The sequence below is a fragment of the Mytilus californianus genome, unplaced genomic scaffold (genome assembly GCF_021869535.1).
Source record: "Mytilus californianus isolate M0D057914Y unplaced genomic scaffold, xbMytCali1.0.p SCAF_1, whole genome shotgun sequence".
Taxonomy (NCBI): Eukaryota; Metazoa; Mollusca; class Bivalvia; order Mytilida; family Mytilidae; genus Mytilus; species Mytilus californianus.
Genome location: NW_026262581.1, coordinates 139,751,412 through 139,766,976, shown reverse-complemented (window position 1 = coordinate 139,766,976; position 15,565 = coordinate 139,751,412). Strand labels below are relative to the sequence as shown.

Here is a 15,565-nt window from a genome sequence, read left to right as displayed (position 1 = left end):
TTCGATATTGTTTAAAAAAATATTCTAATGATAGAAGCAGAACCGTTGCTAAAACCCATGGTGTGTCATAAAGAATTCGTGAGTTCGCGGAGGTGGGTAGATTCAGCTGATTATTTTTGGTAAGAGATAAAGGTTTTCGTTGATTACCATACCATGTGGTTAGTTATATTACCAAAGAACTAAAGCAGCATACACATATTATGTATTTTTAAAGATTGGAAAAATGTGGCATAAAACAGCACTTACCCACACTCTTCTAACGGGTGAATTATGTTTAATATTCGTGGATGTTTAATTCTTTCTAAATGCTGTACTTCCTTCCGAAGAATTTCTGATACTGTCTCTTTCCTTCTTGGTTTGTGAAGTTTATCTGCGATCTTCTTTTCAAACAGGAACACTGATGCCTCCTGTAAAATATTGTGGTATTTGATGATACCGAAATATTTGAATTCAGTGTTTTTTTCTTGTTTGTATTTATTTTGTTTTTAATCTGTGTTGTTTGTTTTTCCATTAATCGAGATAAGAAAGGGAAAGGCAGCTAATTTGAATATTGTGTAAGCTCTGAGCAATTAAGAGCTTGCCATACTTCACAGGGTGCTTGTCTATCGTTTAAGACTGTATTGCGATATCCAGTTGCATGTGAACTTTTGTTGGTGATGTTTCTTTGACGCTTACAATATAATTCATTTTTTCATATAATAAGTTTTAACCTGATACATTAATGAAGACGGCAAACACATATTACTGGGTACACATCAAAGAAGATCTAAATTGTTTTGTTTTATAAAGATAAGAAAATGTATGTCAAGAATTAAATCGCATTGGGTCTCAGATCAACCACCGGAACAAAACAAGTGTTATAAAAACATAAACCACCGGAACAAAACAAGTGTTATAAAACATAAACCACCGGAACAAAATAAGTGTTATAAAAACACAAACCACTGGAACAAAACAAGTGTTATAAAAACATAAATCACTGGAACAAAACAAGTGTTATAAAAACATAAACCACCGTAGCAAAACAAATGTTTTAAACACATAAACCACCGGAACCAAACAAGTGTTGTAAAAACATAATCCACTGGAACAAAAAGTGTTATAAAAACACAAACCACCGGAACATAAACCACCGGAACAAAAAAGTATTAGTATTATAAACACATAAACCATCGGAACAAAACTATTATTATAAAAACATAATCAACCGGAACAAAAACGTGTTATAAAACACAAACCACCGGAACAAAAAGTGTTATAAAACATAATCAACCGGAACAAAAACGTGTTATAAAAACACAAACCACCGGAACAAAAAGTGTTATAAAACATAATAAACCGGAATAAAAACGTGTTATAAAAACACAAACCACCGGAACAAAAAGTGTTATAAAACATAAACCGGCGGAACAAAAAAGTGTTATAAAACCATAAACCACTGGAACAAAACAGAAAAATAAACCAAAGCGTGAACTATGGAAATACTTAAAAAATATCGCTTTGTGGATGGATAATTGTTTTTTTCTCTTTCAAAATTTTAATTTTGCTATCCTTCGTTCTTTAGTTTAAGATTTCATTTTTTGAACATTTATAACAATATTTCATCGAGAAACCCTTTTAGATCAGTTCTGCAGATATGTAACCACTGCCTACAACTCATGCCAGCGATTTCAAAGAATTAATTTTTCTTACCAATGACACAGAATTTGAATTGTTAAGAGTAAGTCACCTGATATTGAAAAAAGTATATGTTTAATATACGGGTAAGCTTAGAAGCAAAAACACTTTGTTTTAAGTGCCTTGTCGCCTCTTATTCAATTATGTTATTTTCAGCAAGTAAAGAGAGTCATATATGATAATTGTTTCCGGCCAAAGAAAAAATATTCCGCCTGACTGTCGCGTTGTGTGTCTGTATTACTTAGCCACTGAATATTTTACACACAACCAATTAATCTGTTGGAGCGCTTAATATTCTGTTAGGAGAAACCGTAATAGACCCAAAATATTAGATTAGAGATGTGATTTTTGAGGTTTAATTTCTTTTCCATTAGCAAGCTGTGTTTCCACTGAGCGAGATCATATACTCTATAGACTTTCAAATTAGTTCCTATCTTAGTAAATAAGCTTAACAAACGACTATTGATCTTTAACAGCAGTGTCACAGTATATATAGTGTTGTTGTGACTTCTAGACTGATAATACATTGTAGTATATTTGATCTTGTCACGCAAGTTCTGACCCTGATTAATAGCCAGAGATATATCTTTATTTAAAATTCTGATGATAACATATTGCTAAATAGCTTGCTCAATTACACAGAAGAACTCTCTAAATTATGTATCAGAAAGCGGACACATAAATGAAATAATTACAGCCTTTTTCACACCAAAACATGTCTTTAAATCATTGCTTTTATTATTATCATTATCATAATTATAATTATTATTTGGCCCTAGGAAAAAATTGTTTTTATCAAGTGCGAAGATAAACAAAAACAAACAGTTTTCGCAAATGATAAAGAATAAGATATTTAAAAGTAAAAGAAAATGATGGAATACTTGAAATATTATTAGATACAAAGCGACATATACCAATCATGATTCTCGTCAAAATTTTGGAAGGCATTTGCCTATTAAAAGGGCATTAGCCGTCAAATTCATGTTCACCGAATTGACAAAAATTCTCATATTTTATTTATAACATACTAAAACATATATCCAAATTCTAAAAATTCCAAAAGAAACAAATAACAATGCATGGGCTCTCTATAATGTACCAGGCGTACGTATTGTAGATCCATGTTATAGGTTAAAAATACATGTAAATATTCGTATTACCTGTACAAGAATGATTCTTTTAGAGCAAAATCAGTCAACGAAATGGTTATTTCTGGTGACTCCCTGGTTTCACCTTTCAATGTTGACACTCTTTTCATTCTAATAAATGAACCACATAATGAACACATGCCCCCAAATTAAAAGATTGCACGGATACGGATTTAAATGAGTTGAATTATTGCAATAATACGCCAGCGATGTTTTAGCTTATTTTGACAAAGTCAAACCAAATTGTCTGCCAATAGTGAAATATTTTTTCTATATTTCGCTTTTATGAATGTTTGAAACAAAACAAAAATCATATTTTAATGTTTGTCTAATTCGTAGCTAATGCCCATTTAAAACTTAAAAACATCAGCGAAGAAAATTAACCTTTCGGAGAAATTATCCACAACAACATGAAATTGGTATGCCGCAATGTAGCACGGGAGACACCATGGGCATGTTCATACTTAATGCAATGAGAAAATGTTTAAGGTAAACTACTATGGAAAAACTTTATGGTTCTCACGCAGTCCAGACAACGTCCTAACAGATTACAGTTTAAGCTGGTACAACTTCCTTATGATCACCATTATAGATCTAGACAACATTGTCATAGATTAGCCTAGACAACTTCCTTATAAACTCTTAAGGTTAGACATCTTCCTCATAGACTTCAGTTAATGTTAAAACAAACAATTTTAGCAATGTATTGCGTCCAAATCATACGACTTTGTCAATAATATGACAAAGAGAGTAAAGATAGTCTCTTCTTTTTAATGTTATGAATTCAAAAAGGCTTGAATAAAATTGAAAATTAGATAATTTATGAGATCAAAACAATGACAAAACAAAGTCACCATCAATTTATCTTTATAATCGAAGAAAAACTCACTTAAAATTTGTGAGGGTTAATTTAGTTGTGCCCAATGTTAGCTACACATTTGGCTTTTCAATGTACTGATTCTCAGATTTTCAAATTATGAAAGCGAGGCTCTATAAGTTTGTTTAATAACTTTGGCATATTAAAACATCTTCCTGATCTGGACAGTTCTTATTAGATACGTGTAACACATATATACCGTAAATAAAGGACTATAGCGACGATTTAGTAGTAGATTGAATAGTTATGTCAAAGTTAATTATTTGTTTTGATGAAATTAGATACACGGTACCAGGCTTAGCGTCAAGTTGTTCAATTTTTACAGTGTTGTTTTCTCACTTAGACCATTGCTTAAAGCATAAAACGCTCATTGTTCTTGTTGTAATTTAATTGTTTTAAAAAGAATTTTCTTTATTTTCACATCTAACATTTCAGAAACCGTTATTTGCACCGCACTAGAAATCCAATCAGAAACGGTCATTTTAATCTGCACATACACGCGCAGTCACTGTAATCTTACCGTTAGTATGCATGTTAAAACCACATTGCCTAATATAATGACATAACCACATCAAATAATGGTGAAAACACATCGAGTAATGACAGAACCATATTAAGTAATGACAAAACTATATCAAGTCAATACGAAACCATATCATGTAATATCGAAATATCATTATGTAATAAAATTGAGAATGGAAATGGGGAATGTGTCAAAGAGACAACAACCCGACCACAGAACAGACAACAGCAGAAGGCCACCAACAGGTCTTCAATGCAGCGAGAAATTCCCGCACCCGGAGGCGTCCTTCAGCTGGCCCCTAAACAAATATATATACTAGTTCAGTGATAATGAACGCCATACTAAACTCCAAATTGTACACAAGAAACTAAAATTAAAAATAATACAAGACTAACAAAGGCTAGAGGCTCCTGACTTGGGACAGGCGCAAAAATGCGGCGGGGTTAAACATGTTTATGAGATCTCAACCCTCCCCCTATACATGACTATTCCATATTGAGTTATATCAAAACATCATTACGTAATGTCAAAACCATATTATGTAAAGACAAACTATCATCAAGTAATAATAGAACAACATAACGTAATATCAGAGTTCCACATAAGACAGCTGTGGCGTTCTATATTCATTTGGATTTTAGTCCTATTACACTAGGAGCTATATTTCTTACATATGAAGAAGCAGTTTTTAGTAATGGTATTTAACAAATTTATAAACAAACACGTAGTCACATATCCCAACAAGATTTCTTTCTTACTGATGCTGAATTGATTATCAAATAATTTATTTTCTGCAACAACAAAAAATTGCAGGTAACATTACAATCATAAAACAAATGTTCTATTGTTTCCTCTTCCTCATTACAGAAGGTATATATATATATTTTCTAAATTATATATAAATATGTATTTGTAGGTTAAATTCTATGTAATACTTTATACTTAAAATTCTTTAAAAATCTTTTCAGAAGAGAAAAATATTTAGACCATTCTAAGGTTTCAGATTTTATTACTATAGAAATAAGAAGATGTGGTTATTACTACCTCTCATTTCAAAAATTTCTCATTTGGGAGTGTGCATACTTTATCTACAAGATCTCTGTACACAAATTTTATCTTCTTATTTTCCATGATCTTTTTAGAAAATGCATCAAAAGGAACACATTTCCTAAGTTCAAATTATAATAATCTTTGATTTATCTTTTGATATCTTTTAGAATGAAATAAACTGTAGTATTTCAAAACATTTTCAATATTAAGTTTTCGTCTTACTTGTTGAAATGTTAACAATGATTAGCTTTGACTATCTACAATGTCCTTTATAAACTGTATACCATGTAATTCCCATTTAATATAAACAGGATATTCAGACACTGGTATTAAGCTTAAAATATACAATGATAAAATCTCTGGAACACATAACTTTGTATAAGTCTTTGCTAAATATGTCTTTCCAAAATGGATTTTTAAAGCAATTAGAATTTTCTTTAATCTTATCCTGTTTAAATGTAAAGACTCTTAAAGTAATAATTTCTGCCGAGTACCATCTGAATTTGATAAAAATCTCTTTACCCAAGATTATTCAAGATGTACAGAAAGACAGCAAATGCAACATATTAAATCCTCTCTGTGAAAAATCTGTAATAAGAGTACTATATCTCTTTCAGTCTTACCATTTCATATGAAATTAAAAAAACATAAAAATGAAAAGCTTACAATAGGAATGTTGAAATCATCACGTTAGTTATGTATTCTGGTCGTACATCTTTATCGAAATCAAGGAAAAAATAAAGATATCAAACATACATTCGACTTTCGGTAATGTCCTTAAATCATGTTCACAGGGATGTATGATTAACAAGAACTCACGGAATTATTGATCATTGAGAGACAGGACATTCTAAATATCAAGTTATATTTATTTTCATTTTCATTCTTATTTTCTGTTTGTTTGCTTTCTTGTATGAATTTTTTACAATGAAACGGATACCAAACGCAAATTAATCAAAAGACATCTAGACATAAAGTCTCAAAAGATTGACAGGTGTCTATAGAACATATCTACACTCGAGTCTAAATGATTTAATAACAGAGACAGTCGAGGATGAATGCATCCATATCTTCAGAAAAGCGTTGAACATGATTCCATTCATAATTTATCAATATAGTTAAACATGACTGTTACCTTATGTTGTGACTGGTTTATACTAAAATAGTTTAAAGAAATGTTTATAGACGTTGATAATGACATTAGTCTAGACCGAGTCTTTATCGGCGATAATTATTGTTTTCCCTTTTATGTTCATGTCCAAGCATTGACGAAATGGTGAGTAACATAAATAGCAGACAAGGAATGAAATTGTAGATACAATCGATATAAATTTGTGATACAGATACGATATACTTAACTCTCCTTTAACATCATTTGAATAAAACTAAAGTGGAGAATTAATACAATAAGGGGATGACCATTTGATATTCTAGGGGTAGAATGTAGAAATGAATAGTTTTGCCTGGTAATAACTGGAAAAATAACTTCGCCCAAAACTGGATGATAATGCAGGTCACTGCAGAAATAAGTTGTGCACCCCAGAGAAAATAATTTTAAACAGCAGAAAAAGTTAAATTGGTTATTATTTTTCATATAAATAGAATTATGTGTAGGATGTACGTCAAGGAGACAGCAACCTAACGACACAGTGATAGGTGTTTATACTATATTGGTAGCACCGTGTCTATGAATGTTTTGAATAGATTAAACAGAAAAAAAAAAATATCTGCCACCATTACTCAATTCTTCAAATAAGAAATAAACTTGAATATATGAAACAAAAAACTACTGGCGATGTTCATGGCTTGGGACATCCGGATTAATAAAAATCTACTGGCGATGTTCATGGCTTGGGACATTGGGATTAAAAAAAAATACTGGCGATGTTCATGGCTTGGGACATCCGGATTAATAAAAATCTACTGGCGATGTTCATGGCTTGGGACATTGGGATTAAAAAAACTACTGGCGATGTTCATGGCTTGGGACATCAGGATTAATTAAAAAACTACTGGCGATGTTCATGGCTTGGGGCATTGGGATTAAAAAAACTACTGGCGATGTTCATGGCTTGGGACATCAGGATTAAAAAAAAAAACTACTGGCGATGTTCATGGCTTGGGACATCGGGATAAAAAAAACTAATCAAAGATACCAGCCATATAATTTGATACGTTAGAAGATCGTTTTGTCGACAAAGGACTCGTCAGTGGCGCTCTATTCAAAAACGTTAGAAGGCTTTTTGAAATGTAAACCTCAAAATCAGGTAAAATTAATACTTATGTTCCTATGTTAACATGGTTCTTGAATATTTTATATAAAAATTAGAAGTATAATAATCGCCAATGAGACAACTATCCACCAGAATCCAACTAAAGTGGATGTACGCCCCAGAGTTCACCATATGCAGCTCACCTTTCGTCCTTCAACAATGAGCAAATCCATACCGTATAGACAGCTAAAAAATGCACTGTGATAACAAAATGTAAAACAATTCAAACGATAATACTGATTTCCCGTTTAGTATAAGAACTAATTATTGGTTTTATTAGCTGAATGAACTGAATTAGATATGATTACTATACGATGATATTTAATAGAGTCCGAATTGTGTGATATTCCATTGGGAAAGATTTGATCAGGTTTAATCCATTATCTATTGATGACTTGTGAGAAATGTAACAATAAGTGGATAATACATATTGCATAATTTAACGATTAGTCAATTGTTCGACAATAATAATTAGAGAAGAAATATATTTCTAATCATTCGAGTCGGATATTACGATATTTTTTCTTTCGAATTAAGATGATAATATACAGTACAGAGGTAAACATAATGTTATTAATTGATTTTTGGTCGAGCGTTTCGTCTGTGATTTAATGGAATCAAATCATGCTTAACTGTTCAAACTATTTTGTCTCTCTTTTGATATCTTTTTAGCGAAAACAAAGAGAACAAACAATTAAAGATCTGGTATCCATATCAAATTCTTTAAATGAGAAAAACATTAAGAAATGACATGAAACAACTACTGACGAAGTTCCATACGGTCTGTTAATTCGTATTGTAGACATGAAGACACTTGGTCAGAAAACTCCTATAATGTATATGTAGACTTGTTATTAGTTATTGGTTATATATATAATTTCAAAACAGGATTATCCCTTTTCCGAATAAAATTTCATCTTTTAAGAGTTGGGTCGTGATTGTGCACACCAGCTCTTGTTAGCTGGGTGAAAAAATATGTTTAGAACGACTGTGAGTTAGTTTCTTTGTCTGACTCATGTTGAAAACTCGTAAATCTATGTTAAATTTACAAACGACGAAGTAAATAGTATCAAATGTAATCTTATTATATCTTTCAAATTTAATACCACGAAAGTCTGGAATAGTGCAATTTAGCTTTTAACTTCTTCCAATTAACAGGAAGAAAAGCACCTCAACACAAGTGTAGCTATTCACCATCTAAACATTCTTTGAATTTTGATCCACCCGGAAAGACAGAAAATGTCTGCTTCCAATTGAAACAAACCAAACTGATTCCAATCAAGTCAGTGAATTAAGACATACCAAGTTATCACTAATGACGGATGAATGTTAAATCTGAGGAAAATGTGTCTAAAATCAATTGAATCACGTGAGCCGATGATAGATCGAACCAGCATAGCATGTAGATAATCAATTTACAATCTCAACACAACACAAAGTCTTAGGTCAATCTAAAATAGCGATTTCTTTTAAGAACTTTTTATAACACAATCTAGCAAATGTCATTTAACTATAATGTAACAATGGGAGTGACAATTATCTTTACCTTGACTTCCGGTTTGACGTGAGAGTTAAAGACAAGAATATGTAGGATTTAGAACAAAAAATACAGGAAATCTGAGCTTTAATTAAAAGTTTATTAAACGCCAAAGTAAGGATTGTAGGGATCAGTGGTTAATTTCTTCCGTTTATTGCATTTTTATTAGCTTATGAATGCTTACAGTTAAGACTGTAGGGATTATAAAGACATATTAGGTGCTAGTTGATTTTCTTAACGAATTCGTATTCTGTATTTGATGACCGTAATGTCTCAGTGAGGTTTCTCAATACTTGCTTTTATTCAAAAAAATAAAAATCTTGAATTATAAATACAGCATTGAATAGAGTAACAGTGGAAACATTAGAGTGCACATTAAGTGCCATGACATACGTAAGTCTTCAAAGAAACATTAGAGTGCACATTAAGTGCCATAACATACGTAAGTCTACAAAGAAACATTAGAGTGCACATTAAGTGCCATAACATACGTAAGTCTTCAAAGAAACATTAGAGTGCACATTAAGTGCCATAACATACGTAAGTCTTCATAGAAACATTAGAGTGCACATTAAGTGCCATAACATACGTCAGTCTTCAAAGAAACATTAGAGTAAACATTAAGTGCCATAACATACGTAAGTCTTCATAGAAACATTAGAGTGCACATTAAGTGCCATAACATACGTAAGTCTTCAAAGAAACATTAGAGTGCACATTAAGTGCCATAACATACGTAAGTCTTCAAAGAATCTGTTATCGTGTAATGCTTATATTGGATTATAGCTCATCAGCGTTTTGTAACAGTAATAAGACAACAGGTTCACTAGTGAAACAGGAATTGCTGACACTTTTAGAGTACTTATATTCGCCTTATGAAAGTTTCGCAGGTCCTTTTTGCCCACTTTTCAGTATTCAGTGAAGTGTTTTGTGGACCGTCCGATGTCTGTTTGTCTTCTTTCTTCTGACCATGGTATTGTCTTTTGTTTTTCGACGACTATTAGCGTTTTACTTCCTCCTTAGTACCTTTCGCCTCGTTTTCATTTTTAAAGATGTGATATGAAAAAGAGGCAGAACATACCAAAGAGAGAATTAGTCGACAACAAATTCATGGCAAGTACTTGTAACGAAAATCCACGAAAAAATAACTAACAACCAAAAAAACCACTACATAATACACTCAATACTGAGCAACACGAACTTCACTAAAACTGGGGATGTTTTCATATGCTCTGGAAGAGTAAACAGATCCTATTCCACATGTGACACAACTGTCAAAAACTATCACTGGTACTCAAATTACAAAGCTGATTTCTGTAGTAAACACTCATCAAGGATACCAGACTTATAATTTTGTTCACCAGACACGCGTTTCGTCTACATCAGATTCATCAGCGGCGCTCGAGTGAAAACATTTGGGAGACCTAATCAAATATGAAGTTGGGGAGCTTCAAATAACGAAAATTCCCAAAACTGTGACTAAAAAGGCGAAGGCACATTTTATGCCTGTGGGTAGACAACCTTACTGTTTAGAATAATTCAACATTTTATATACAGTACATTTACATCAAAAGAACATGTCAATATTTAACCAACCATTGTCTAGGCCAGTACCAAGTCAGGAATATGGCAGTTGTTTTTCAGTTGTTCCGTTGATTTGTAGCGTTTGATTTTGTCAGTTTGTATGGACTTCCCTTTTTTTTTTAATTTGCCTTGAAGTTCGGTATTTTTGTAATACTTTTTCATTTCATGTCAACACAAAAATACTGACTTCTGGGCAGGTGATACCCTCGGGAACAAAACGTCCACCAGCAGTAGCATTAACCCTGTGGTTATAAAAACTCAATAAAGTTACCAGGCTTTTAGTTGTGTTCACCAGACGCACGTTACGTCTACATAAGACTCCTCAGTGGAGCTCGAATTAAAACAAATTGTAGGCCAAATCAAATACGAAGTTGATAGCTTTAAATACCAAACATTCCGAGACGTTGTGCCGAAAAACAAAGGGCAGTCTATACCTGGTGGCAGAAAACAGTATATAATTTTAAATTTGTATTAAATTGAAATCAATCTTAATTGAATTTGCAAATGAAATAACGTTATAAAGCCTCGTCAATAATGATGAAGTATTCATAAGTATCCTGAATATAAGTAAAAACTTAAATATATTGCTCATTAAACCTAAGGCATGGCTAAAACTTGGTGAAAAAGATATCTGTTATATCATATCAATATCTTTTGTTATCGTTTGAGAGAAATAATGATAAAAATTGGAACCACACTGGCAATAAAAAGATTTACTGTCATGTAAGCAGATACCAAGGGATAGTAAAATCATATATAACAAAACGATAAAAACAAAACCAAAAACTACACAATGACAAATGATAGAAAAACACATAACAGTTAATTTCTAATTTATGATCTCATAAATCATTTCATCTTAAACAAATCAAAATAGAGAATAAAAATTGATTTGGTTTTACCTAATGTTATAAATGATATATTTTATTGTTGTTTTGATTTAAAATTTCCTTGTTTTGAATATATCATGCTGTATACATTTGTTCATACAGGTTGCGCAAGCCTATCTGTTTCAATTAGGGAGTTCATTATACAAGTCACAATAAGGGCCGATAACTCTGTCGCTACATATTGGCTGGTAAAGGGTCTATAAGTTCTTACATTTGATTATGTGCACTTTGTCTCTAAACTAGGTCAATCATCGTTAACAATTTTGTCAACTAAAGTTGTTAAAAAAAATCAAATTGTCCAAAATCATTTGCATTGACTTTATATTCAACTTGAGTTTCTTAATCAATAGACAAATTTTACAAACAGAAAACAAAATAAAATCCAATTTACTTTAGATATATTCATAAAAATAATTATGTCAAAACATTAAGAAGCTGAAGATATTAATATAAAAATGTTTTTCTTCATTATCATTGTTATGATATCTATTCAGTGTGCTGATAGAATTTGATATTTCAAAGAGTTTCCTGGGGGCAAAATATGTGGTATATTACTTTAAAACTCTGAAGATAACTTTGTACACGTGATACAAGTATTGGTAATTTGGTTTGGCATACGTTTCCTGTGTAATACCTGAATAATTGTGTAATGTAGACTATATCTACCTGTCCGCAACTTGTCAGGCTTACCTGGTGTCATTACATCTATTCCTTTGTGTATTTTAATACAGATACTATAATATGTATGAACAGATGTAATGACACCAGGTAAACCTGACAAGTTGCGGACAGGTAGATAATTATTATTAATATATATTAATATTATTTATTGGCATCGAAAAAAGCAATTATACGAATAAACATGATCAAAACATGCTATCTTCAGAATTCGCCATTCAAATAATGAAAACAGAAATTTTATCTAAAGTTTAAACACGATAAATGACAATGCCGCCATTTTGAAAATCCCGACATCGTCAAAAATTCATAGTTTTGAATCGACTAGGGACGTAATTTGTATTCGCATAAAAACTTTTAAAAATAGCATGCACCGCTAAACAAATGTTTCATTTATTACAATGTAGCAGCAAAGTATTACTTTTGCTAAAGGAATATGAGAAATTCATGTACAAGAAGACGTAGCTTTTTTTTTTAAAATATAATCAACGGGCCGAAGACGAGAAAAAAAAGCGATATTTACAATTGATCAGGGACGTAATTGTATCAAAATCTGTCTGTCTAAACATTTGTAGAAAGATTATGATCGAAGACAAAGGAAAGAGCAGCAAAAGTTAGAAAACGGGTCCGATTAACGGAAAAGTTAAGATAAGGGCCAATTTCAATGAGACAAATTTACTTAAGATGGCGGATTGTCACGTCATTGAAGTTATTTGACGTCTAACTTAGTTGGATATGAACAAAAAATCGGGAGTGAATAGCATTAACTTCAAACGTTGAAAGACCAGATGTGTCAACGAGTTAAGTGTCGTCTGCTTTAGATACATCACCCACCATGCGGATCCACACGCAGTCAAAATGTCACAATAGGGAAATCAGACATTATCAGAAGTTTACAGATCAGTAAATTTTATGGTATCTAAAGATCTCTGGTGAGTTGGCACATATACCTTATGCTACCTTGGCTGTATTTGGCTTAATCATTCGGAATTATGGTTCCTAAATGCTCTTCAACTTCGTACTTCATTTGGCCTTTATTACTGTTTTGATTCAATCGTGTAGACGAAACACGCGTCTAACGTACAAAATGTTAATCCTGGTAAGTATGATGAGTTTAAATTCACATCGTATCGGTCAACTTATTCATGATGGTAACTGTAAAACTTATGTGGTGTCGATTTCAGTCGTTACTAACCATAACCCTGTTGAAGAAGTTCATATATCAGGAGCACACCCCTTTATACTGTGCTCGAGTATAACGTATTGTTGGAGATATGTAGACGCCATTAACAGGGACAGAGAGTGTGCGACTGCTGAGAATTGGAAAGCTGAAATCGTCACGTCTTTCATAGATCTTTTTTTTTAGAGTTGACCATCTATGTCAATATCAAGAAATAGATCCAGATAGACCTTATAGTTTAGTTAATATACTAAATATCAAATTCACTTGGATATATAAAATGTGGGTTAGAGAGTTGCAGAATATCATCAATATATATGAAAGTGAAATTACGGAACTTGGAACAATGCTTTCTCTTTTATCTCATAGAAGGTTTTATCTGAATTCTATTTTTACAACAAGTTGCCTATAAAAGGTACACAGTTAGTATCCATTAGAAAATCGACTGTTTGTTGAAAAATCACAATCCACAAAAGTGACAAAAATGTTGTAAATCAAAACAAATTCCAGCATTTTGATAATAAAACGAAGATTTTCGTTGCCTTAAAGAAGAAACATGTATCTACGATTCCAATTAGATATTTAAAAAGGTCTGTTTAATGAAAAGATACATTAACATTTTGTATTATTTATATCAATTTTTTTTAAAACTAACATATATACTTCACAATTTTAAAAGCATGCTGTTGCATATAACTATTGGTACAAATTCCTGCCTTAATAAGTGCGGTTTAGATATACAGATCGTGCAAGACTCTCATGGGTAGTCAAGGTTGTTACAAAAAACCCTCGTCGTCTGTTAAAATAAACAAAAAATGTGCATATTTTGCATTGAAACCAAACAAAGCTCATTACACATTTTTGGAGAATGAGAATGCAGAATAAATCTTTTGATTTCACTTAAAAATATCTTAAACAAATGCATTCTCGAGAAAGAATAAACCAACTTAAATACATTAGGTCATAATGCGCTAAGATGAATGAAGTATTAATTACCAAAAGTTGGAATAAGGATCTTTTTTATTCAAAAAAGTTTTAATAAAAAAATGTATTCTTATCGTATAATCCTAGGTGGATATCGCTGCTGGTTGACCGCTATGGCACCATTAACCCAGAAGTCAGTGCTTCGAAATTGACATAATTTTTAACATTCATTTCTAAAATATCTGTTGATAAATCAAGAGCTGACTTAGAAAATAAAGAATCCAATTCCCTCAAGCAAAGTTGACCTTAAACGATTTTGTCTTTTATTGAGGATGTTATTTGTAGTTGATCTTTATATCTTTTTAATCCGAGTCTTTTGTGGACGAAACGCCCGTCTGGCGTATACGATTTTAAGCCTGATATATTTGATGAGTTTTACTCACACTTTTGTAGTACTTTTTATATATAGCTCTTCGAGTTGTTTTATCCTGGCCTTCATTTTTTTTAGCTTTCTTAAAGCAGATTAATCCAGACAAGTGCTTTGGACGCATCAAATCTATACAGTAATATTTCCATATTCAAATCGACATGTGTAGATTACTAATGGAGCTAGAAATGTTTACTCATCTTAAATACCTGAGTTCACCACCAGTTTGATTGGTTTCGTATTGTTCAATCTTTAAATCTTATTTAAACGACGGATATGTTCCAATTGTCGTGACTACAATCCCGTCCCCTAACTTCAGAATTAAGACTTATCATCGGTTTGTACTTACATCAGCAACACGACGGGTGCCACACGTGGAGCACGATCTGCTTACCTTTTCGGAGCACCTAGGATCACCCCAAGTTTTTTTTGGGTTCGTGTTGCTATGCATTTAGTTGTCTATGGTGTGTTTTATGTACTGTTGTTTAGCTGTTGGTCTTTTTCATTTTTGGTCATGACGTTGTCAGTGTGCTTTCGACCTATGCGTTTGAATGCCCCTTTGGTTTCTTTCGCCTCGCTTTTAATGGTTTTCGTAAAGTGATCTTTAATTATTTGTCTTACTTTTCATTTTCTTTTGGTCATTGTTTCTTACTTTGAACTATTGTTTTTAATAGTCCCCTCGACGAGAAAAAAATATGAATGTCATTTCATAATAGATAGCAAAGAAATTGTCAAAATGTATTTTCTAAATATGAATCCATGGATTTTTGGGAAAAGATATGAATTGCCGGCACGCT

General features: G+C 32.1%; 1 protein-coding gene across 1 annotated transcript in view; it reads right to left on the bottom strand.

Annotated features, from left to right (window-relative positions):
* Nucleotides 1-15,565, bottom strand: part of LOC127736973 (SCY1-like protein 2) — a 98,361-nt gene that overhangs the window by 61,377 nt on the left and 21,419 nt on the right. Inside the window, exon 2 of the mRNA XM_052247535.1 lies at nt 247-407. Within this exon, the coding sequence (XP_052103495.1) occupies nt 247-407 (161 nt within the window). The remainder of the gene's footprint in view (nt 1-246; nt 408-15,565) is intronic.